The sequence below is a fragment of the Hylaeus anthracinus genome, unplaced genomic scaffold (genome assembly GCF_026225885.1).
Source record: "Hylaeus anthracinus isolate JK02 unplaced genomic scaffold, UHH_iyHylAnth1.0_haploid 11982, whole genome shotgun sequence".
NCBI classification, from domain to species: domain Eukaryota; kingdom Metazoa; phylum Arthropoda; class Insecta; order Hymenoptera; family Colletidae; genus Hylaeus; species Hylaeus anthracinus.
In genome coordinates, this window is record NW_026534330.1 from 119,094 (window position 1) to 143,116 (window position 24,023).

The 24,023-nt window shown below is 37.1% G+C and overlaps 3 protein-coding genes across 8 annotated transcripts; 2 read left to right on the forward strand and 1 right to left on the reverse strand.

The window, feature by feature from the left end:
- The first annotated feature begins 65 nt into the window (after positions 1–65).
- LOC128886257 (uncharacterized) lies at positions 66–12,037 on the forward strand. 2 transcript variants are annotated; one of them, XM_054140959.1, is made up of 16 exons: positions 66–287; positions 1,631–1,813; positions 2,110–2,223; positions 2,468–2,947; positions 3,092–7,673; positions 7,832–7,901; positions 8,008–8,079; positions 9,380–9,569; positions 9,653–9,769; positions 9,884–10,060; positions 10,138–10,305; positions 10,393–10,485; positions 10,601–10,643; positions 10,716–10,828; positions 10,966–11,096; positions 11,216–12,037. In XM_054140959.1, the coding sequence occupies exons 2-16, from the start codon at positions 1,676–1,678 to the stop codon at positions 11,232–11,234; spliced, it is 6,507 nt and encodes a 2,168-aa protein (XP_053996934.1). In that variant the 5' UTR covers positions 66–287; positions 1,631–1,675; the 3' UTR covers positions 11,235–12,037. The 2 variants fall into 2 exon arrangements, with proteins under 2 accessions (XP_053996934.1, XP_053996935.1); XM_054140960.1 differs by having other exon boundaries at positions 1,646–1,813.
- Positions 12,038–13,153: 1,116 nt separating this feature from the next.
- Positions 13,154–16,440, forward strand: LOC128886504 (signal recognition particle receptor subunit alpha homolog). Its single transcript, XM_054141452.1, has 8 exons — positions 13,154–13,384; positions 13,557–13,926; positions 14,334–14,375; positions 14,605–14,737; positions 14,863–15,001; positions 15,094–15,626; positions 15,736–16,150; positions 16,280–16,440. Exons 1-8 carry the CDS (start codon positions 13,268–13,270, stop codon positions 16,403–16,405), a joined length of 1,875 nt encoding a protein of 624 aa, XP_053997427.1. The 5' UTR covers positions 13,154–13,267; the 3' UTR covers positions 16,406–16,440.
- Positions 16,441–16,749: 309 nt separating this feature from the next.
- LOC128886505 (ammonium transporter Rh type B) lies at positions 16,750–23,727 on the reverse strand. 5 transcript variants are annotated; one of them, XM_054141456.1, is made up of 12 exons: positions 22,007–22,284; positions 20,760–20,919; positions 20,491–20,626; positions 20,081–20,143; positions 18,739–18,925; positions 18,501–18,651; positions 18,247–18,394; positions 17,960–18,178; positions 17,771–17,853; positions 17,444–17,587; positions 17,189–17,354; positions 16,750–17,070 (listed from the first exon to the last, which is right to left on the reverse strand). In XM_054141456.1, exons 2-12 carry the CDS (start codon positions 20,766–20,768, stop codon positions 16,916–16,918), a joined length of 1,461 nt encoding a protein of 486 aa, XP_053997431.1. In that variant the 5' UTR covers positions 20,769–20,919; positions 22,007–22,284; the 3' UTR covers positions 16,750–16,915. The 5 variants fall into 5 exon arrangements, with proteins under 5 accessions (XP_053997431.1, XP_053997430.1, XP_053997429.1 ...); XM_054141455.1 differs by having other exon boundaries at positions 20,760–20,961; XM_054141454.1 differs by having other exon boundaries at positions 20,760–20,978.
- Positions 23,728–24,023: the final 296 nt, after the last annotated feature.

Here is a 24,023-nt window from a genome sequence, read left to right on the forward strand (position 1 = left end):
AAGATATTTACTGTTAGTATTTTCCATCTGAATTGATTGTGAGCATTGCGAGCAATTTCGAGTATGGCCAGCCTGGTTCACCCTGGTCTTCTGATCCATTCCGATCTGTTCTGATCGTCGTCAGCCGTCTGCCGCCTGGCCGCCATTTATATCAGTTTCACTAGTTTCAACCATCGATGTTAATGTTAATGTTAATGTGCCAATTTTCATTAGTAATTGTTTAAGCAAGTACGGTTTTCGTGAATTCTACATCAAAAGTTCCACCTGCTTTCTGAATTTATCCAGCTGTGAGTATTACTTTCTAATTTCATGTATTTACAATTACATCCTTTATCCTTGTACACTTTTCTAAGGACTCGGAAGATCATATATCATATATTTAAATATGAATTGTTCGCGGTGCGCGATTTATATTACATGTACGAACAGTACAAATGCTGTTTATATCGATACAAGAAACCTATAAAAATTCTATTGCGCTTATTGTATTATATTTTATTATATTATATTGGTGATAAATAAATGGAATTTAATTTTTCGCTAAAAATTATGACGATTGCGTAGAGCTACTTGTCATAGCATATTTTTGAATTTGTATCAATGAATTGTTGATATTTAATCGACGTGCATTTTATGTCTTTGATATTTTTAAAATATGCAAGAAAAATAAATGTACTTTGTACTTGTCTGTCATTTTCATATCGTACATTCATCAATGCGATGCATTTTACTCGACCCAGCTTGGCTTTTGATGCATTGAACATCCTTTTTGAATATGTTAACAACGCACGTTTAATAGCACAAGTTTTGTGCACCACTTGTACATATATTCCAATGCAATTAAGATTATACAAAAGGTGTATTACAATATGTAGCTTGTTGTACATCTATCGTTGTATTGTTACAACCTTTGACGAATATACTACACGATTACATAGTGTGTCTTATATTTTGTTATTTTTATATATTTTAATAATTGTTATCGTATAACAATTATTCATATTTATATCACATATTGTTTTGCGTAGGCTTTCAGGTAATATATAGCGTGTCCTAGAATATACAGATCATGATGCTAAAGTTGTATAGCTTTGAGAGAAGATGTAATATATACACAATGGTTTTTTTGCCAATGAAAGTATAGAGGAGATTTATAGATCGACTTTGTACTTTTAAATTAAATATTTAAATGTTTTTTATGCGAGAGTTCGATAGAACAACAAATTTTAAAGATACAAATATTATGGGTCATTTCGGCATTATTCGACTATTAAAACAGTATAACTGTGATTTGCAAATTATTATATCACACGTACGTTGAATCTAACTGGATGTAAACAAAGCATTGTTCAACGATGCTTTTGTAGCTGAATACCTCAGAAATTGTTAATTTTTTTGATAGATACCCCTTAATACTTTCTTTTTTTAAAATTTGTTGTAAACTCTATGAATACTGCTATAAAAAAAAGTTTCAAATTTCATTTAAGAAAATAAAGTTGATCTTTGAATCTTCCATATGTCTCTAGTCACAAAAAAACTATTGGCATTTATTATGTCCTTTTTAAAATCATATACTATAGCTAACTTTTGTAAGCATGTGACTTTTGTCTTCTATTATATGATAAAACAGTTTGGAATGCGCTAGCAAACCATTTGCTAGAGAGAGGGTTTAAAAATGCAAAATTGGAACCAATGGCAATTGTCAGCTGGTGCTGTTGCCACTCCAATGCCACAACCACCAGTTGGTTACGCTGCACCAGGAGCAGATCCCATGGCTATGATGCAAGCATACATGCAGTATTATAGTCAACCGGTGAGTATCGCATTAAAATTAAAAATCTATTCACATATTATATAGCTCCAGTTCCGAATAATTAAGTTTTTAATGAAAGTTATCGAGTGTTATATCAATTATTAAAAATTTGGATGGCTATTTCATACATTTGGTGTAACTATATTAATGTTGGAAATGTTGCGAATGCAAGAGATTTCTGTATCGAACAGGTTTATAGCAGAATGTGTTAATTTATTTAGGTGCCAAGAGCAGAGCAATTGTATTATAATTATATTATAATGAATAATAATAAAGTTATCATTTCTTTTTATTAGGCACCCAGTGGATATACTTCAGAACAATGGGCTGCAGCTCAACAACAAAACTGGGCCCAGTGGCAGCAATGGCAACAACAATATCAGCAATGGCAAGCTCAATACGGAGAGAAGGTATATGGGATTGCCATTCGCCTTATTAAATGACTTGAATTAAAGTATATCGAAATATTATTATCGCGAGAAATGTGGCCGAATGTTTAGAGTCCTGATGTGTTTATAGTAAAACTTTCAAGTACAGTTTTGGTTTGAATGAAAAATGAATGAAATATAGAAAATAATTTATTTGTTTTCAATCACATTAAACATTACACTGATCGGCGTTTATTCAATGATTGTTGATTAAATTTTGTTTCAGTATCAAGAAACGATGAAGCATATATCGGTGCAGAATATGAACCTAGCCAATCAGGTGTCACAATTACCAACTGTACAACCTCCACCACCTCTTCCAAAGGAAGACACAAAACCGCCATTACCTCCAAACACATATCAATTTACAAACATGCCTCCACCACATCAAAACAATCTTCCATTATTTCCTGTTAAACAAAATGCAAATATCACAGTGCAAGCTAATGCACAGAATTGTCCTCAAAATCCTCCTTTACCACCGAATCAGCCACCGCTACCTCCTGAAAACAGTAATAATATCAAAGAAAATATATTAACCGGTAAACGCGGTAGTAGCAGCGTTAGTGAATGTAATAGTGCTAAAAGATTAAAAGTTGAAGATGAAGAATTAACAGAGGCTGAGAAAACATTCGATGCTCAATTTAAACAGTGGGAGGAGCAATTTAACAAGTGGAAAGAGCAAAATGCTAATCACCCAGATAAGGTAAGTAACGTTACGATTGCTATTACTTTGATGCATCGATAAAGAAAAACGGGTAATGCATTAATTAAAATGGTATAAGTAAATTACCTAGTCTACTAGGTAGAATTCGACTAAAATGGCATATAATTTTTATTATAATTGCAGACCCAGTACAAACAGTATGAAGCAAAGTGGACATCCTGGCGGGAGAAGCTTATCGAACGACGCGAACAGATGCGTAGAAAACGTGAACAGCAAAAACAGGCAGCCACTAAGACAGAAGTTGAGAAAAATAAACAGTTACCTGGTGATGATAAAATAATGAATATTTTGTCGAGTACAGAAAACCAGGGATTGATCAACAATTTGTTAGGCATTGGAAAAACCCTTGGTTTAACTGGAAAACAAAATAGCAGTGTACCTCCACCGCCACCGCCGCCACCACCAGCAACAGAAACTACGGCAACCAATGTTCAAACAACGACAATAACATCCTCTTGTCAAGTTACACCACAATCGACAACAGCCCAGTTACCAGTGAATATGAATATGAATATGAATATGATGTCTTCTAACGTAATGAATTCTTCGTCATTTTGGAATTCTCAACAATGGACGCCACAGTATAACGCAGGAGTAAATATGTCGAGTTTCCGTAACTTTCAGTCTATAACTGGTGTGCCTCCGCCATCTTTTGGCGCACCATCGACGCAAATGCCACCGCCAAATTTTACACAACCACCGCCAAACTTTTCAAATGTTCCAAATTTCTCCCAGCCACCGCCGGGTTTTGCTGGTAACGATATACGACAAAATACAAATGTTCGACCGCAGGTTTCATCGAATGTGCACGGAAGACCTCCTCCTCCTCCTCCTCCACCACCACCTCCTCCTCCTCCTCCTCCTCCTCCTTCATTTAGTTCGAACAATGGACCCGGTCCTGACGGACATTTTCCGCGTAACGATCGTTTAAATAAAACTGGCACAATGGGTGGTGGTGGTGGTGGTGGTGACGGCGGTGGCCATAATCATCCAAGTAACCTTGGTATTAATGAATCTAATCGACAAAAAGATGGCACGCCACACGATCAGTTCCGACCGAATGATTTATTTGGTCAACGAAACGATAACTACAACAATCAATTAAACGATGAACGAGTATCGGAAACTTTATCGGAGCAATTTAGAAGAGACGATCGAAATTATAAAGAACAAGGAAGTAATAGTCAACAATTCGGTCAACAGAAGATAAATTTCACCAACGATAGATATCCTCTTGGAAGTGATGGTTTTGGACCAGGAAATAATCGATTTGGTTCGACAAATGACAGATTTGGATCTGGAAATGATCGTTTCGGTTCAGGAAACGATCGAGCTGAACTTGGTAATGATCGTTTCAGAACTGATAGCTATAGATTTGGATCTGGGAATGATCGATTTGGGCCAGGAATTGATAGAATGGGATCAGGAACTGAGTCGATTACCGACCGTTTCGGACCAAATAATGATAACAGATTTCTTGGTACAAATATCGATCCATATGGAATAGACTTAACAGAAAAATGCGATAGATTTAACAGAAATAGTTTAGATCGTTTCGATCAAAAAGACATGGGAGATGGTGGACGCAATATCTTTCCAAATACTTCTCGATGTTTTAATAGAAATAATCAATTCGAACCACCGGATAAACTAGCACCAGAATTGAAAAAACTTATGGAGAAACGCAGAGCTGCGTTAGATGTTTTTAAACCAAGTTTTCTTGATTCCGATCAAAGCATTAGCATCGGTTCGTTAAGTGAAAGCTTTAAAAAAATCACTGGCGATTCTCCATTTATGAAAAGTTCTATTGGGAATAATAATTTTGGCCCGCCGCGCGTATCTTCTAGTTTCGGACCAGGAGCTGGCGGTGGTTTTGGTAATTTTCGAATGGCTGGTGGTGACTTGAAAGCTCAAGGAAATTTGGAATTTGGCCCGCGATGTCCCACAGGAATTGGACGTAACAATTCATTCGATTTACGGGATGGGCCAACAGTTTCATTTCCAGGGCCTACTACTACTACTACTACTACTGCTACTGCTACTGCTACTGCTACTGTTACTACTACTGCTACTACTATTACTACTACTACTACTACTACTACTACTACTACTACTACTACTACTACTACTACTACTTCTACTTGTACTTCTAATTCTAATTCTAATTCTAGTCCGCAGCAAGTACAAAACTGTGCGAATACCGAATTGAGATCAGAAATAATGAATGTTGGGATTGATAAAGATATTCGTAAAGAGAATAAAGACGAATCTGCTGACATGACAGTAGAACAAACAGAAGTAACGAGTCTAAACTCAAACGAACAAAATATCGATAGTTCGCGAAGAGATCGTTCAGAAAATTATCCAGTGCAAAACAAGGTAGCATTATTGGAAACATCGAGCTGGATAGAAACGCAATTTCCCGAAGATAATTTAGCGCGAAAGAATGGTAATAATGCCAAGGAGAACGAAAATCCATCTGGAAATTGTAACGCTATATCGGAACAGGATATGAATGAAGCAACGGAACGAAAACAAGATTTAGCCAACAACGATTGTACCGATATTAACAAGAAAATTGATGTGTTACCGTTTATGGGAGAAAATGATCCAAAACCGGAAGATTTAAACATGGAGCCACCTCCGGAATTTCCAAATTTGGCTCTTGTTTCCACAGACGCTAACGAACCATCCACTGATCCATCGTACGATGGAAAAGAGTCGTCTTCCGTGAAATCCTTCGTTAACGCTCAAGAATGCCCTGATCCCAGAGATAATAGTTCCCTTGATAATCTGTTTATTTCGAGAGGAATGCAATTTAAACCAAGTACATCTTTCTTTGGCCCTAGATGTTCCAATGATAGCAGGTTTTCCGTATTCGAACCTAGAGGTTTAATTTTATTCAATTGTTCCGATGCCAATCAATCGTATCCATCGGGAGCTTGCGTTTCAACCGATGGACAGTTAGGACCTCGAAGATCTACCGATAGTCAGTTGGATCTACAAGGATCGACCGATGGACAGTCGATTGGTTTACGAAGACCCATCGACGGACAGTTTGCCGTAACGAGGGCACAATTTACTCCGAGACGTGCGAATGAATCACAGTTTGGTCCAAGAGGAACTAACGACGTACCGTTACCGTGTCGTCCAAAAAATACCAACGACGGAGTATTTGCCAGTAGAGGTCCCATCGACAGTCAGTTTGGAATACGAGCAGGCCCAAATACCGTCGGACAGTTTGGTCCGAGAAGTTGTAACGTCGACCACTTTCCTTCCACGTTCGACGGGCAGTTTGCTCAAAGAAGACTTAACGATGGCCAGTTTGGAACTCAAGGATCTAACAACAGACAATTTGGCGTTGGTAGGGCATGTGACCAACCTTTCGATAATCGAGGTCCTAACGACACGCAATTTGTTGTTAGACCATCTAACGAAGCTCAGTTAAAATTCGCCGGAGCCAACGATCGATTTTTCGGATTGCGACGCAACGAGGCAGCTTATCAACGAAATTCGAGTAGCTTGAAAGGTACAAACGACGGGCAATTTTCCAATAGATTCAACGAGAAACAATGTGATATTACTGGTGAAGGAAGTTTCGGATCTCAAGGTTCGAGCGACGCATGCTTCGGCGGAACACGAGCTGCTGGTTCGTTTGCGTCTCGAGATCCTACCGATAGATCGTTTGATATTCGAGAAATAGGAACGTTTCGATCCAAGGGAGAAATTAATTATAGTTTGTGTCCGAAAAGCAGAGAGACAAATTCCGAAAACGGTAGTTGCGAGATTCGCGGCGATGGACGAACGTTTCAAACTAACGACCAAATGCAGATTGAACAAAATACGCAGCAAAGCCAGTTTAATTCAAACCAACCATATTCGAAAAATAGTTTCGGCGATATCGATCAAAGATCTGGTAAAGATTTTGGTTACGGTGAGAAACCATTCCATGCTCAGAATGAAACATTTAATCCAAGCACGCCGAGCAATATAGAATTATTACGCCGGTCTCCTCTAAATTCGAGTAAAGCCGATATCGTAGCCGATCAAAGTTCCGAAAAGAGTACGACTGATTCGACTGTGACAGATTGTAAAACTATCTACGGAGAATCGTCGTTGGCATGTAATTATGGAAAGTTCGATGGTCCTAATATGCAAATGAAACGATCGATCGATAACCGACAATCTCAAGTTATTTGTCCAGGTGTTAAAGAGTTTTGCATTGAAAAGCAATTCAATTACAATCACGGTGGTGCCACCGCTGATAAGAAATTCATTGAACATATACCTGTTAAAGTGGTCGATTATGCTCATACTTCTCGTTCATCGATTCAAGATCATCTAACTCCTATGCAATGCTTCGATTATGGCCATGGTAATTTGAAACCACTAGTACCAGATCGCGAGCTATATCCGAAGAAAGATTTTAGAAATTGGGAAGAAAATGAACAAAATTTGAAGGACTATACAGAGAAAATGAGGAGATACGAACATTATTCGAGAGAAACGGATTCTACGCGATCTAGAGGTTACAGTCACAGAAGAGACAGCGAGGAATTTATTAATAATAAGAAACCCGAACGAGAATATAGACAGAAAGAGGAGTACAAAGGAAAAGAATGCGAAGGTAGATTGTTTCAAGATCGTATGCCTCCTCTTAATAAAGATCATCAAAATAATCGACACGATATAAACACGAATAAAGGTAATTTTTGTATTTATAGTCAATTTATTATTAAAGAAAACTTTTCAAATTTAATACGGACACGTGTAACATTACGCTCGTAAAATGCGTATACGGTTAATTTAATTATTCTATTGTACGAGTAGTTTTACATTTGTTGACGTTTTCTAAAACTGTAGAACGAATCCGGGAAAGGTGTGAAACTTCGCAAAAGGAAACGACTAAAGAGAATGACAAAGATGAAGAGAGGTACAGTAATAGTGAATATTTAATTTATACATTTATATACACACAAGTTATCATGAATTATATTAATATTTAAACGAAACTAGTTTGAAAATATATCTTTCTTTAGATCGAAGGGAAATATTAAGTGGCAAGAAAACTCGAACAAGAACGTCGTAGAGACAAAGCCGTCGGATACCAGGTATGTTGTATTAATTATTAAATGCGGTTTAAATGTTTTAGTCGTTGAAAAACTGTAAAATAAACGCATTTACAACTTTTGTGTTCTTAAACAAACTCACACTATGAATTGTTATACCAATGGGTGTACAATGTATAAATTATTTGAAATGGACATATTTCATTTTGCATAAAATATGAAGACTTGCGTATGCGAGTTGGTGCTATCCCTTCAACTGCTGAACCGCACAAATGTATTGTGTTGATATTGTTGGCGCATACAAAACTTTTGTGAAAACCAATGGTTTTCATTAGTTGCGATATATGTACATCGTATTTATACATGTACACAGGCTCTCCAATTTTAATCTTTCACGTTTATCTCCGAATCTAGTAATTGTTTAAAGTAATATTTCAGATGAAACTTGGTTTGTTTCGCGAGGGACATGCATTAGCTAAAACATGCCCCTCTTGAAACTAACTAACTTTGATACGAGATATTTTTTTTTAAACTATTAAATTCGGTGATAACGTCGCGACGTGATGAAATTAAAGCGGGATATCCTGTGTTGTGTGTTGATATTATTTGCGTCAATGTATTGATTAGTATCGAATTGTATACTTAAAAAACAACATTGAAAAATTTGATATCTTCACATGTTTTATAACGATTAAAATATATGTTAAATATGTACGACTAGTACAGTTAACAACTAGTTTTAGAAATTTATGACATTTTGGGCATTTTTAGATGATTTGAAAGTTGATATTTATTAAACAAAATTTTATGTATGTTCTCTCTCCCGCATCAAATATACCGACAATGTTTGAAAATCAACTAAGCATACAACAACGAAAAGCAAACATATTTTATTTTTATGTGTTTGTATTATTATGTGTCAACATGGTTTCTACAGTTTCTTTCACCTCCGCCATGGGTGATAGAAGAATGTGTACCATATTTACAGGTTTTTTATATTGCTATTGCTATCTTTTATAATTTAAACAGCATTTCTATTTACTCTCATATTTAATATACTGTACAACCTTTGACATAGGTTTGTGCAAGAACTCTGCTTATGAACCTGCTAGCAGAGATATTTCAAGTATTGGATAAATGTTCAAATTTGAATATATAAATTATATATATATATATATCTCGATTGTTACGTACTCGTGATCATTTATATTTCATTGGTAATTTTCTTTATTTTATGTTGTACTAAAAGGATTGTCATATTTTATTCACTGGTGCATTTATAAACTCGAAAGTTTGATTGTCTCTCAAAGATCTCGTAGTAAATTAAAATCACGTGGTTTAGTGTTACAGATATACAACAGAATGTGGCCGAGTCAACACCAAAAACTTTGGAACTTCCGAAAACACCAAATTCTACAATGGTGGATGACTTGTTGTGTGCTCCGGGTCGTCAGAACAGACCACCAAAAATAGCCATAATTTTAAGAGGTCCCCCAGGCAGTGGGAAATCATTTGTTGCAAAACTGATTAAAGTAAAACGATATTTTCTGGACTATTATAATTCATCTATTTATTTGAATATAGTTCTAGACGTATATTCTCACATTTTCTCTAGGATAAAGAAGTTGAGCAAGGAGGCTCCGCACCAAGAATTTTAAGTCTCGATGATTATTTTTTGGCCGAAAAAGAAATAGAATCTATGGACGACAATGGGAAGAAAGTTACAGTTAAGGTATGCCACGCTATAGAGTAATAATGAGTTTCGAATGACTCCGAGGTAGTACGAATTATTATCTTATTTAAATATATTTTAACGCAATTTATTTTACTTAATTGTACTTTATAGGAAATGATCTATGAATATGAAGAAGCAATGGAGCAGAGTTATGTAACATCGCTCGTGAAAGCCTTCAAAAAGAATATCACCGATGGTTTCTTTAACTTTATAATACTCGATTGCATTAATGAAAAAATATCCGATTACGAAGAAATGTGGAGTTTCGCTAAAACCAAAGGTTTCAAAGTAAGTTTTATTACAATGAAAACAAGGAACAATCTTTTTTTTTAAATCACTATTTTACATAAGCATTCAATTTATAGGTTTATGTGTGCGAAATGGAAATGGATTTACAAATCTGTTTAAAAAGAAACATTCATAATCGCACAGAAGACGAGATAAACAGAATTATAGATTACTTTGAGCCCACGCCAAGTTACCACCAAAAATTGGATGTTAACTCAATGTTACAAGATCAGGCGATAGCAGAGGTATGTTTTTCAAGTTCACCTTTCTACCTCGTACCATGCATATTTTGCATACATTTGTGGAATAGCAATTGTACGTTTTTACAATAGGTTCATATGGAAGACAGCGAAGAAACACAGGACAAGCCCTCTCAACAAAATGAAGATAGTCAAGACAGTCAGGATGATGGCCAAGATATCGTTGTAAGTTTCAATTTTTAGGGAATAGCGTAAACGATATGAATTACTTTAAAGGTGATCGAATAGATGTTATTGAATAAAGACATAAATAATTTCTATTTAATTTCTTTCTTTTTAGGGAGTAAGCAAATGGGAACGCATGGAAGCAGAAGATAAATTAGGTTAGTCGTCGTGTATTGTATAAGATATTTTTTCTTTAGCGTTGATTTACTTTATGTAAATGTAAAATGCAGATCGTTTGGATGGGCTTGCAAGAAAGAAGAACGAAGGAAAAGTACAAACCATGAAAGATTTTCTTCAAGTTCCCGACTATTATAATATGGAAGATACTTCTGGTAAAAAACGTGTAAGTACACTTTCAATTTGTCAGCGGTATGGAGGATAATATAACTTGAACTTATTAATGTAACATTTATACAATTCAATTCAATTCAATTCAATTCAATTCAATTCAATTCAATTCAATTCAATTCAATTCAATAGGTACGTTGGGCAGATTTAGAAGAACGTAAAGAACAAGAAAAAATGCGTGCTGTGGGGTTTGTAGTTGGTCACACAAATTGGGATCGTATGATGGATCCAACAAAAGGAGGAAGCGCCTTAACACGTACAAAGTATGTATAATTTAACTTAATTTAACGTTTTCAATATTAAAGTACATATTACAAATTTAGTTTCTGTACAAGGTTAATTAGGTAACAAATCTAGTCTTATATAATCATTGTTATTGCAGGTTTTTCTCGCTATCGTAATGATAGTTCTGTTTTATTTGAGTGAATCTAACAAAGAAGCGAAAAAGGAAGATGTCTGCAACTTTCGCATTCTTCGAATGATGAATTTAATACAGCCTTAGATAAAAATCATTTAGAAAAATCAGCATAAAGTCGTTTCAGCTTTTGTAAATTACTGTATATAATATAACTGTAATGAAATTGTTTTCATTGCACATTTTTATATGTAATTCATGCATTATATATAAGATAGACCTATAACATAAGTGTACATGATAGTTATACACTGCCTACCGACAGTTTTATCACTGAGAATAAAGAAATATGCATTATTAAGTTTAAAGAAATAACCATTGTACGAATGAAATAAAGAATAAAATGTAAAAAAATTATACAACATTTCATACCGATGACCACTATTTATTAAACGTAATCTAGAGAAACAAATAAATATAAAAAAATCTCTTCTACAAGGCGACTTAATACACTTGGGTCTCTTTGTTTCATGTGTAATATAAGAGACACCGCTATCATCAGACCATCACTAATCAAATGGATGAAAAACGATTAACGGACAGAAATGGTATCGTAATACCGGTCGTCCGACTCAGTTTTTCAAGGTATGGCTAATAAAATTGAATAAAATGTATCGAAAGTCTGTGGCACAAAAATAAAAAGTAATGAAAAATTACGATAACGAGGAGAAAGATGTTATGTAAAAAGGTAATGTACACGATAAGTGAAATAGGAACAAAAAAAAAGTAACTCTATGAACTATAAAACAAATAAATAAAACAAATTGTGTCGCCGTCTAGCGGTAAATAGGCCGAACTAAATTTTCGAATGTATACTCGACATTTATTATACTCCAAATATTTCATTTTCCTTAGAATTAACTTAAAATAAACTTAAATAATAAGTGTAGGAAATGTTAAAATGGTCGGCGCATGTGTGATTATGTGAAATTTATCATTTTTATTTAAATATTTTATTTAATACTGGTCTTGATACCAGTGGCGCCATCGGTGACAAAACGCGCAAGTTTTTAGTGAAAATAGTTCCCACTGTTTCTGTAAGATAGCATCACTGACGATCAATTTTTTTATTTAACATAAATGTATAAATAATACGATTCGATGCTTTATAATAACACTAAAATTTATCATTTTTATGAATAGTTATTTAATGCAGCAATAATTATAGACTTGTAGTTAGTGGCGCCATCTAGTGGTAACAGTGGGAACTACTATTTGTACTACAAACTTGGGCATTTTACTACCGATGGCGCCACTAGTACTAAAACTAGTATTAAATAAAATATTTAAAATAATAATAAATTTAGCATAATTGCACACGCGTTGACCATTTTATTATTTCTTACGGTTATTATTTAATTGTATTTTAAGTTAATTATAAGGAAAATGAGATACTGGGAGTATAATAAGTGTCGCATATACAACTTTCGAAAATTTAGTTTAGTCTGTTTACCGCTAGGTGCCGATACAAATTTTTACATTTACAATATTATATGTTTTTCTTACATTTAAATAAATAACAGGTTTTCGATACATTTTTTTCAGCCATTCATTGAAAAACTGGCGCGAACGGCTGGGATTCGAACCCGGGTTCTCTACGCGGTAGTCGGTAATCGGTAGTCGGCTACGCCTACGCCTACGCAACATACTGTTCCATCTTCCATCGTCCGCTCCATACCATTTGTGTGTCCATAAATCGCATGCTTTAACCCTTTGCGGTCGCATGTCGATCAAGGCTCGACTAATGCATTGAAATTACAAAATTTGCAATGAAAATGTTTAATTCAGCTGTAATAGTTTCACTAGAAACTGTACTTATTGTTATTATAGTTCAGTGCCTTATAGCTTATAGTTTATGATATTACGATCAGCCTATTTTTGGTTTCCGATCTTGTAGTTTTTATTCTAAGGATCACGCAGTATCTGACGTGTACAAAAATCAAAGTGCATGATCACTAGTAGGTTAGATCTTACCATTGAATTTAAAACATTTTTTTATCACTAATAAATCGTGCAATTATGCTCGACTTATTTACTATATTTAGTAAAGGTGGAATTGTGCTTTGGTGTTTTCAAAGTACCTCGCAAATATTTGCACCCAGCGTTAATGCGTTGATACGAAGTGTCATATTGCAAGTAAGTCGCCTGTCAAGATTCCTTATTTTTTTTTCTGAAATTTCACTTTATCCATATGGAATATTATCAGAGATACAAGCTACGCAACAAAAAATACAAGTTATACATAAAATGTATAAACTGTTCGTAATTAATACTTTTATAATGAAAAGTTTTACAATTTTGTTTTCAGGAACGTACAGGAAATCATACGTTTGAATACGATTCCCTACGTTTACAGTACAAACTCGATAATGAATTCGAGCTAGTGTTTGTTGTCGCGTACCAGAAAATATTACAGTTATCTTACGTAGATAAATTTTTAAACGATATTCATTTGGAATTCAGAGATAAATTTAAAAATGAATTGGAGAGGTCCCAGTGGTTTTGTAATTTTAACTTTCAAAATAATTACGAGAATGTGCTTATTATGGCTGAGCAATGGGCACGAACTCAGGCTAAATTACCCAAGCAAATGCGTACATTCGACGAGAGTCAAAAATCAAAAAAGACTGTTGCAAGTATGATTGAACGGAAGGATGAGAAAGATAATAAGAAACAGGGTACGTAAAAAAAATGTAGCGTTAAAGTTTGGTTGCGCAGAAATTTTATTTATATAAAGTATCTTTTGTACGGGTAGCCTATAATATTATTACTCGTCTATATTTATTAGTTATAGTTTAGAAGTCTTTAGTTTTTATGCGCATCGTTATTGGCACTTTATATAGATGCGTTTAAAGTAGCTCGTATATAATTTTTAAACGCATACAGTTCTCAACCGGTTACGAAATTTTTCAATCGTTTGTTCTGCTTTTTTCTGCTGGCTGACAAGTTTCTATCAAGCTACCGAGGATATTTGTCTACATTGACGCGATATAGAATCACAAGCAATTTCCATTTAGGTAGTAATATGTTTTTTCCAATGTGGGTATCGCTAACAGGAAATAGGAATCATATTCTTGGCTTCTAGGTAAAAAGAAGAAGGGAGTTGATACTAATAAAGACGATCAATGTAAGTGATTTTGAATTTTACGTGCACGAATAATAAGACGTTACCTTTGTGAATGAACGGTATTAACGATACGCGCGGTATTAAGGGAAAGCAGAGTTCTGTCTGTTTTATTTGATTTTAATTTTGAAATAGTTTAAATAGTTTCCTCGACTAGATATTAACCCTCGCTAATATTTCAAATGAATCTATGATCGCGTCTATGATGGTTGTTCTTTATTTGGCTCTTCAGCAAAAATTCAAGAGGGTCCAAAGCAGGATATATCGAATAATCAGAATGGAGAAATAGATGAAGAGACTTTAATCGCGAACCGTATGAAATTGGTTCAGAAATTGAATAGTCAAAAAAAGAAAGTTGATAAACAGTATGTTATTTAAAAAGTAGATAAATATATGTTATTACACACATACATACATAAATACATACATATATGCATACATAGATACATATAATTAACGGTAATTGGAACGTGTAATTTATATTCAATAGAAAAAGCCCTAAACCCGAAAAAGCTGGGAAAAAACCTCGTGTTTGGGAATTAGGTGGAACCGTTAAAGATCTTGCTACTCTAGAGCGTACGAAAGATAAGCCGGAAGAAAGCGGTGATTATGTTGCAGCTGATAAAAGAGTAAATTTATAATTTTCAATAGCTATCCTATATATTGAATTATTTGTGCGGTATAAAAAAAAGTGTTTTTGTTTTTGTTAAATTTGGTTTAGTTAGTGGGCCAAATGAAAGGTGGTATTCGTGACTTGGAAGTTGATACCGAATCCGAAGATGAATCCGATCAGGAAATTGAAACTTTGAAACCGCGAGTAGAAAAAAGGAGCAGTAGTATGTTCTCGATGTTCAAGAGCCTGGTTGGCGCGAAGAGCTTGAAACACGAAGACATGGCCTCGGTTTTAGACAAGCTAAAGGATCATTTAATATCGAAAAACGTCGCTGCTGACATTTCTCAGAAATTATGTGATTCCGTCGGCGTGAAACTCGAAGGAAAGGTACTCGGGACATTCGAGAGCGTGACGAATACCGTAAAGTCAACGTTAACAGACGCGTTAGTGCAAATACTTTCTCCAAAAAGACGAGTCGATATTTTACGAGACGCAATGGAAGCGAAAAAAAATAACAGACCATACGTGATGACATTTTGCGGCGTAAACGGAGTAGGGAAATCGACTAACTTGGCGAAAATTTGTTTCTGGCTGATAGAAAACAATTTCCGTGTGCTTATTGCTGCGTGCGATACATTTAGGTATGCCAAGCTAAGCTAAACTACCGTGTTTGTTGTTATTATTTGTGGTTATTCGAGTATAAATGAACGGAAGGTGGATAGGTTGTAACGTCTATGTGTTTTCTGTCAGAGCTGGTGCAGTTGAACAACTGAGGACACATATGCGTCATTTAAATGCACTTCATCCGCCAGAGAAGCACGGGAATCAATCTATGGTGCAATTATACGAAAAAGGTTACGGTAAAGATGCAGCTGGTATAGCTATGGAAGCGATACGGTTTGCTAAGGATTCAAAAATCGATGTAGTGTTGGTAGACACTGCTGGTAGAATGCAAGATAACGAACCATTGATGAGAGCGTTGGCTAAGTTGATAAAAGTGAACGAACCGGATCTAGTACTTTTCGTTGGCGAGGCACTAGTTGGAAACGAAGCTGTCGATCAATTAGTGAAATTCAATCAAGCATTAGCTGATCATAGTCAATCCAGCAATCCTCACATCATTGATGGCATCGTATTGACTAAGTTTGATACAATCGATGATAAGGTACATAAAATACGATCTATTCCGGTACACGATACTGAGAAGAATAATTTGTTGTAGAGAATACACGAAACGAGAGGGTGGTATTACTCGTAATACTTAACATATTTATCGTTGATGCATAATTTTCAGGTAGGCGCAGCGATTTCTATGACATACATTACCGGACAACCTATCGTTTTCGTTGGTACTGGACAAACTTATACAGACCTGAAGTCATTAAACGCGAAAGCTGTAGTACACGCTCTGATGAAATAATTGTTGATCGATTAATAAAATATTACGATACACCATAGGATTGTTATCGATGAATTGAGAAAACGGAATCATTATTGGTATGACGATAATTATATAAACAAATTTAGAGTGTACAATAAATATATATGTATATGTTAAGAGATACATATTATACATATATCGTTTTCGATACGTTGAGAATAAAAGGGAGTCGGTCGGACACACTTTTTTTAATTTACGTTAGGTTAAACGTTCTATTATCTACGTATTAAATTTGTTTATGTTAAAAGTTATTTATTGTATAAATTTATAGAAAGTTTAAAAAAAAATATAAATAATACACTTGGAAAGATATATATATATATATATATATATATATATATTATACGTCTGTTTTTACATACATATATATTTTCCTTTCCATGTGAAATTCGTTGATTCGATTAACAATTGTCAGAAATTTAAAAAAACTATTTATAATGCCGCGTGTGCCGTGTTAACGCAGCCAATAGCAGGTAACAGAGGCTTGCTTCAAATAGGACCCATTGGTAACTGATCACCAGAGTTGTTTCTTTCTTGAATTTTTGATTGTTGCGACGATTCTTCTTCTAGTTCCCAATGGGCTTCATCGTCAAATTTCTGCTCGTCCAAAATCGATCGAAAAAACGGTGCCCTCATCGCTAGACCTACGAGAAATCGAGCGATGCGCACGATAATCGTATTTATCGTGTAACAGTGAAAAGCCGACGAGGGTGGTTTAAATTTTAGGTTCGTTATAGTCCAGAATCTAAAAATGACAATTACCTGTTACTAATCCTGAAACAATGGCAATGCCGATAGTGACGACAAGTGCTAATAATTGATAGGACGCTTGCTGGCCCGCTGTTCTATCGAGTCCAGCCAATATATCATAATTGTCTTTGATCGAGGCTAGTTTGATGTCCGAGGATGGCGCTCGAGCAGGAAAGATCTAACGAAAGAAAGATGAACATGTTTAAATATACCTACTCACAATTAGTTACTCGTGTATTAAAAGGGAGGGAGATGAATGGTACGTACTCGATAAAGGGAATAATCGTATGAGGCTTCCGTGGCTAGGGCAGCCAGGATCGCGCCAAAAATGCCAGCTAGGACGCCAGGCATCCCGTGGAGGTTGTGTACGCCGCACGTGTCGTGGATACGGAGACGTTTTTGTATAAAGGGCTGAACAAACAACAGACTAAGAGTTAAAGTTGAGGTTGGTGGGCGAGCACCAGCACGGGTTAACGGGTTCAAAGTTCAAACTATTAACGTATTCTATCGTGTAATTGTGTAATTATGTAATTATGCAATGTTTGAATGAGACTGCGAATCGCGTGGCTTATGGGTAGAAAAGGAATGAATTACCGTGAGATATTTGTATCCGAGTACGCTGAGTAAGCCGGCTACAGAGCCCACGAGCAAAGCACCTACTGGCTCGCACATCATGGCTGCGTTTAGTGAGAAAATGCTCGAATCAGTCGTTTGGTCAGATTTGTTACGAGCCTACATGGGTCAGCCAGCGGTGAATTAATGATCGGTGGTGGTGGTGCGTACCTGCAGCAGTGCCGATGGCTACACCACCGGCTAACGTCGAATTCTGCACGTGAACCATGTTGAATTTCGCGTCTTTGGAGAGCAGCGCCGAGGTTGCGAACCCGATCACGCAGCTAGCAGATATCGACAATAAGGTGTTTATTATGGCTCTCTGTTGACTGTCCCCTTGTAGGGCGGCGCTGTTGAAAGATGGCCAGAACAGCCACAGGAATACAGTGCCTGGTCGCAAATAAACGATTACTTGTTACTTGTTGATACGTACATATATAAAAGATTGATAAACAAACCAATCATAGCGAATATATCCGAGTTGTAGGAAGGTCCCTCGAGGTGATGTTTTTTCGGTTTCTCCTTCATTCCGAGCACGAAACTGACGGCTAATCCGAAGTACGCCCCGAATGTATGGACATACATGCTGTCACCGGCGTCGACGGCCTATTATCGCAAACGTTTTACAATATTTTCTCTGTCGTGGCTCGCAACTCGCAACTCGCAACTCGCAACTCGCAACGCATCAGCGATATACTATAATGAAATTTACCATGAGTAGATGCTCCCCTATATACTTGTTCGCGGTAAAGATGATCAGCTCGAGGATTCCCATGAACACGAGTTGTACGTAGCTCGTCTTACCGAGAAGCGCGCCCATGGATATCAACGGCGCGGCCACTGCAACGTCGGCGCTCAAAAGGCTAAACGTGGTTATTTCGGGATATTTACCCGTATTATCGTAGAATAGAATGCGTCGAATTGAATTTACCTACTATATTTTTACTAACCTTTCCAGAGATAAATAGGCTTTATTGTTGTTATCGATGTTGACGATCCCGTCGCAAATGATGGCGACCTGGACGAGGAGCGCGCCAACCAGAAACGTGAATCCTACGGCGCTTTGTCCGTATTTTTTTAGGAATGTCATCAGGAAACCGAAGCCGATCCAGATCATTACGTGAACATCTTGATACACTGAAGCGTTTTATTGACGTCCGGAACATTGGAGAGACAAAAGGAAAAAGAGAAAAAGCCGTTTGTAAGCATATCTATCCATGGTTTGCGTGCGGTCCGCTTTTTTGCTCGCTCGTTCCTTCAGAGGAGCGGAGTGGTGTTAATCGCGCGTTAATTGATCGCCGCAATTACACGCCAACAGGCTGCCCGAGAGAAAGGACGCAATTTCGCTGCAACGGATTTCAAGATAACCGCAAACTTATACGCGAGCCATTCCATTCCGTGTCTCTGAGACCGCACCATGGCGTGACGTGACTCCGAATAATTCACGTCCCGGTGCAATCCGTTTGTTACACGGAACGTCTTAATAACAGATAACTAACGATTCAAGTATCGATTTATCGATGCTATACATTGGTATCGGTATTAAAAATTTGATACCAATCATTAAGGGACGACGACGACGACGTCGACCCTTTGCATTGCTATTTGTATATGTACATACACGTATATACACGAGTTTCTTGGGATATTACGTACGAGTCTCACTTGTTATCTTTCAGAGGTATGCTTTCTCGTCGTTTCTCAGTTCCAGCAAAGTTTGTAATTTTTCATCGGTTTCACCTAAACATTTAATGTCCACTACTTAAGAAAGGCACAGCTTGCCAATTGTTTGATTTGATCATCTCTCGCATTTTCTTGCCAACTACGATATTAGCACGGTTCGGATCGATTCTGGTTAAAAGCCATCTCAAAGGAGCTGTCGTAACGTTGGCGTTACGCGGTATAATTTACATTTGTTTTGCAAGCAATTCTTTAAAAGATCGAGATTTTCTTTGTATCTAAATCGTGAACCGTAAACATTACAATGATCGTGACTTGAATAATATTCAATTGTTTGCACGTGATACGCGCATCGAGAAAATGGCATGGTCGATTTTCTAGCGTTAGCTACACGAAACGGATGAACGCGTCAACATACAGATACATACGTACCTATGTACCTACTATTCAATCGTACGAATCCTTACTTTTTGGATCGTGTAGACAAATTGACGAAAAATACTTTGGCCGTGTATTAGATGCTTTTTACACGAGATAGTGAAATTTCGAGAATGTGTGTTTCACAAAACAAATATAAATCTACATAGGATCTAAGTAATACGATTTACTCACTTGGATAAACTCGCAACGGGTCGTTCTCTGACTTTTTTACGGATAGCCAAACCTCACGGTTACCTGGAAGTTTAATTACTCTGTTATATCGCTCGCGAAGCCCGTCAAATATGTAACGATTCCAACGAATCTGTTGATTCTGATCTGTTGAATCTGAGATACTGGTGCGGGACAGAAATATGAAATTTGATCATTTTTACATGTAAAACGAAAGGTATTTGAAAAAACAGAGATCAAGATTGAAAAGTTACGTGTCTGCCGCGCCGCGGCACTCACAATCCGAGAATATGTGTATTCATCGACGAAGGATCGGTATGGTTCGTGACAAGTTACGTAATTATTTATTCGCGGTTACGGCATCGTTTCTGTGTCGCGCTAAGCTAGCTGACACGAGTAGCGACTACACTGACCTGCGTGATTTTTTAACAAGTTAGCGTTCGCCTCTGGACCATATGTCATCAACGCTCCCATTATCACAATTAGGACGATCTGAACGAAGAATAGTAGACATACTTGGTGTTTTCCACTCGTCACGGACAACATTTCCTGTTTACGAAAGAAAATAAATACACGGGATTCTTTATTTAACATTGAGACGATATTTGATGTACACGGAATGCGTGTTATGAACGTGCAACGAAAAACCGAGCGGTAACGTAAAACTTTGTCGAGGCAATACCTTTCCCATTTTAATTCGAATACTTTTGTTTCCTTGAACCGATAAAGCTCGTTTCTCCTTCACAGGCTGTCGATCGTTTCACACACTCGCGCGTACGGGTAGTAATTATTCTTTCATTTTCTGTTTCTCTTTCTTTTTCTTTCTCTTATTCTCTCTTTCACTGATAATCAGAGGATTTTCACGGTGATCGGTGCGAGTTACTCTACGAGCCGCACTTTACTATTAAACGAAGGTGTATGTATAGCTTATACCCTTAATTCGTACAACGATGACCAATTGGCAATGCAGCGCTGGAGGGGTGGGGAGGGGAGGCAAAAGTAGATTGGTTAAGGTATCGGTACATTCAATGGCATTCCTACTTTTTCTATCTATTAGTACTTAGTAAGTTCCATTGGAAAATGAACAAAATACCGTTGTTCGTGTTCTTTTAACAGCTCCGATTGTTAGATTGTATTGTAAAAATGATAAAACTTGCATCACCGTTCTCGACAACTGTCGATCGTTGCCAATAGGCACTATTCGATGATTAATGTACGATTGCTAGAGTTGCATCGATCGGGACGACTTCTTTTCGAATTGTCGACACGCGATCGTCGCCGTCGGCGTCGATCGAATCTCTCAAAGGCATTAAACTTAAGATAGAGTTTCGTCGACGATGTTTGCGCGATTTTATAAGTAATAATAAAATTGAAGAGGGAATCGTTGGCGAAGCGATCGAGAAGAAGGCCAAGCATTAATTGTAAGATGCTCTTCTTTCGCGAGGACGAGAGAAACGTCCAAAGGGTCAGAGAACTACTAAGCTTTCGCAGGCTATTCGATTTACCACATTCATTGTTATGCGAATAAAGCTTTCGAGTTCTCTAAGATAAATTGCATAATTTATGAAAGCAGTTTCCGTATAATCACCTGCAACGTCGCGTCGCCATCGCTGTCGGTTGCCGTGATTTGCTTCTGTTTTCATAAAAAAAGCCATTCCATTCGACGAATTTCTCGTGTGGAAATAATTGCATCGTTTGCAATCAACGCACGCTCTAAACTAGTAGTTGAAATGCAAGCAACTCGCTGGATTCTCTAACATGGAATTCATAAAAATAGCATCCAAGTACGATTAGAGGGGGAATGGGGATGGGAGGAGAAAAAGAAAAAGAAAAAGAAAAAGAAAAAGAAAAAGAAAAAATCGTTTCAAGTGTAGCGTTCGGTACTTGTTCCTGTCACTATTTTTAATTGACTCGTTTCAAGGAAAATACCGTTTTATCGTTTCGATGATTCTTCGACGACGCGAATCTCGGAAGCTTTTACAGCAAGAGAAACTTGTAGTGCGTCGAGGCTCGAACACGTTCAACTGCACTCGGTAGACGTAAACTGGCACTGCGAGTTTCCACGAGATCCTCAAACGGATTTATATAAACTCCGAGAATTAGCAACAATTGATATTTTTACATAATTCCGTGGTTCGCGATCGCGATTACGTTCACGTCTGGTCGAGTACGAGGAATATGTGGAAAAGTTTGTTTCCAGGACACGGAGATCCCTCGGCGAGTCGCGAACTTTTCAAGCTGAAACACGAAACCATTCGGTCGTCGGCAATTAGAGGGGCTAATTGAAAGTAGGCCGACGAGGAATGAGGATTTATTGTGTCCAGTACGCTTTTCAACGTTAACGATGCTCTCGACGAAAACGTTTTACGAACATGGTAATAACGAGACGCCACGCGAGCCAACAAACGGCGAGACTCGTGTCGAGATTTACGTCGAAACTGACGCACCGAGATCGGGATCGGGACCGGGACCGGGACCGGGACACTTGGTATGTTGAATTTCGTCTTCAAAGTGAGAATCGAGGTTCGCTCGAATTATCGAGATGGCTTGAAATGGATTTGAATAGCGTATCGTCGTGCGCTCGATTACCGACAATATCTACCGTCGATTCATAAATTCGCGAATATATGTTCCGTCGAACGTGATCGGAGATTAATACATATCTCCGAGCTTATTTACGAACTACTTACCGGACACTTTTTCCGATGAGCTTGCGATCGCGTCTTTCGCGAAAGCCTCGATGGAACCGAACCGCTCGCTCGACAGCTATTTTATGCCCTGCTATCGACAAATTTCTGCCGAGCCAATCGCCGCGCACCTTCGCGACAAATCTTTTACAAATAACTCTAAAAAAATGAATGTAAGCGTAATCTACGCTACGATTCACCGAATATACTGAATTTAAATTACGATTAATTACGAAATCGAACGAGCTTCCTGACGAAACAACGAACAAATCGCGCGACTTTCCTCTCTCGAACACGAGCGAAACGGAACTCGTGCGCCAGCAGACGTTTAACATCAACGGATGACACGCGACCGATTTACGCTGCTACACCAATCGATGAGCATCGATGCGGCTAGCTTTGTGTATGCGAGACCGAGCATTGATTCGACTATGCATTGACAATTGTGATCCTTGATTTGTGACATTTGTGATACAAACTGTAACATTATTTACTCTTCTTCTTCTTCTTCTTCTTAACGTTCCTGTATAACTGTTTATTAAAGAAACCAGCAAGCATGCAAGCAAGTGTCATCTCTAGGTCTAGCGTTCTATATTTTAAGGAAAATGGTCGCATCTTTTTTTCTCGACGATTTCTTTATTACCGTTAGATTTTACAAAAAGAAGAAAAGAAGATAAAAAAGACATATAATACATATTACAGTTTGACAATAATTCGTAAGTAGTTTAGTAAAATCTTAACTTAGCGTAACCTTCTTATCTCTATACCTTAAACGATAGTTGTACGAAAAATGTTTGTTCTCGAAATCGGATGACACCCGTGTTCGTTTCCAAACTTGTTTAGAATAAATTGAGTTTAACAATTGTATAATTCGTAAGTGTGATCAGACGGGCCATGAATTATGTTACCAGTTAGGAGTTTTCTAACGACTAAAACCGAACTTATCTTTGGTATCTACGAGATACAAGTTTAATATTTTCAGTGGTAATCGAATGTGTGACCAAGCAAGTGTGACTTTGAGTGTGCTTATGAGTGTAAACGAGACTGAGGGAGAGAGGAAGAGTTTCGTATTCAAGCCTTATCCACAAAATTTTGTAATCGGGAATCATTAAAAACATTTCGATTGTCTCAAATACATTGGGTATATTCTTAATCGAAAAAACGCCAAACATAATCTCTCCCTCTCCCTCTCCTTCGCCCTCTCTCTCTCTCTCTCTCTCTCTCTCTCTCTCTCTCTCTCTCTCTCTCTCTCTCTCTCT

Excerpts from the sequence above, each read along its gene's own strand:
- LOC128886257 (XM_054140959.1), top strand. The coding sequence starts at position 1,676 with ATGCAAAATTGGAACCAATGGCAATTGTCAGCTGGTGCTGTTGCCACT. Across the intron at positions 1,814-2,109 it reads TGCAGTATTATAGTCAACCG|GCACCCAGTGGATATACTTC; the intron begins GTGAGTATCGCA and ends TCTTTTTATTAG. Across the intron at positions 7,902-8,007 it reads AATGACAAAGATGAAGAGAG|ATCGAAGGGAAATATTAAGT; the intron begins GTACAGTAATAG and ends ATCTTTCTTTAG.
- LOC128886504 (XM_054141452.1), top strand. The coding sequence starts at position 13,268 with ATGCTCGACTTATTTACTATATTTAGTAAAGGTGGAATTGTGCTTTGG. Across the intron at positions 13,927-14,333 it reads GAAAGATAATAAGAAACAGG|GTAAAAAGAAGAAGGGAGTT; the intron begins GTACGTAAAAAA and ends CTTGGCTTCTAG. Across the intron at positions 15,002-15,093 it reads ATGTTGCAGCTGATAAAAGA|TTAGTGGGCCAAATGAAAGG; the intron begins GTAAATTTATAA and ends AATTTGGTTTAG.
- LOC128886505 (XM_054141456.1), bottom strand. Across the intron at positions 18,179-18,246 it reads GGATATATTCGCTATGATTG|GCACTGTATTCCTGTGGCTG; the intron begins GTTTGTTTATCA and ends ATTTGCGACCAG. Across the intron at positions 17,588-17,770 it reads TCGGATACAAATATCTCACG|CCCTTTATACAAAAACGTCT; the intron begins GTAATTCATTCC and ends TTGTTTGTTCAG.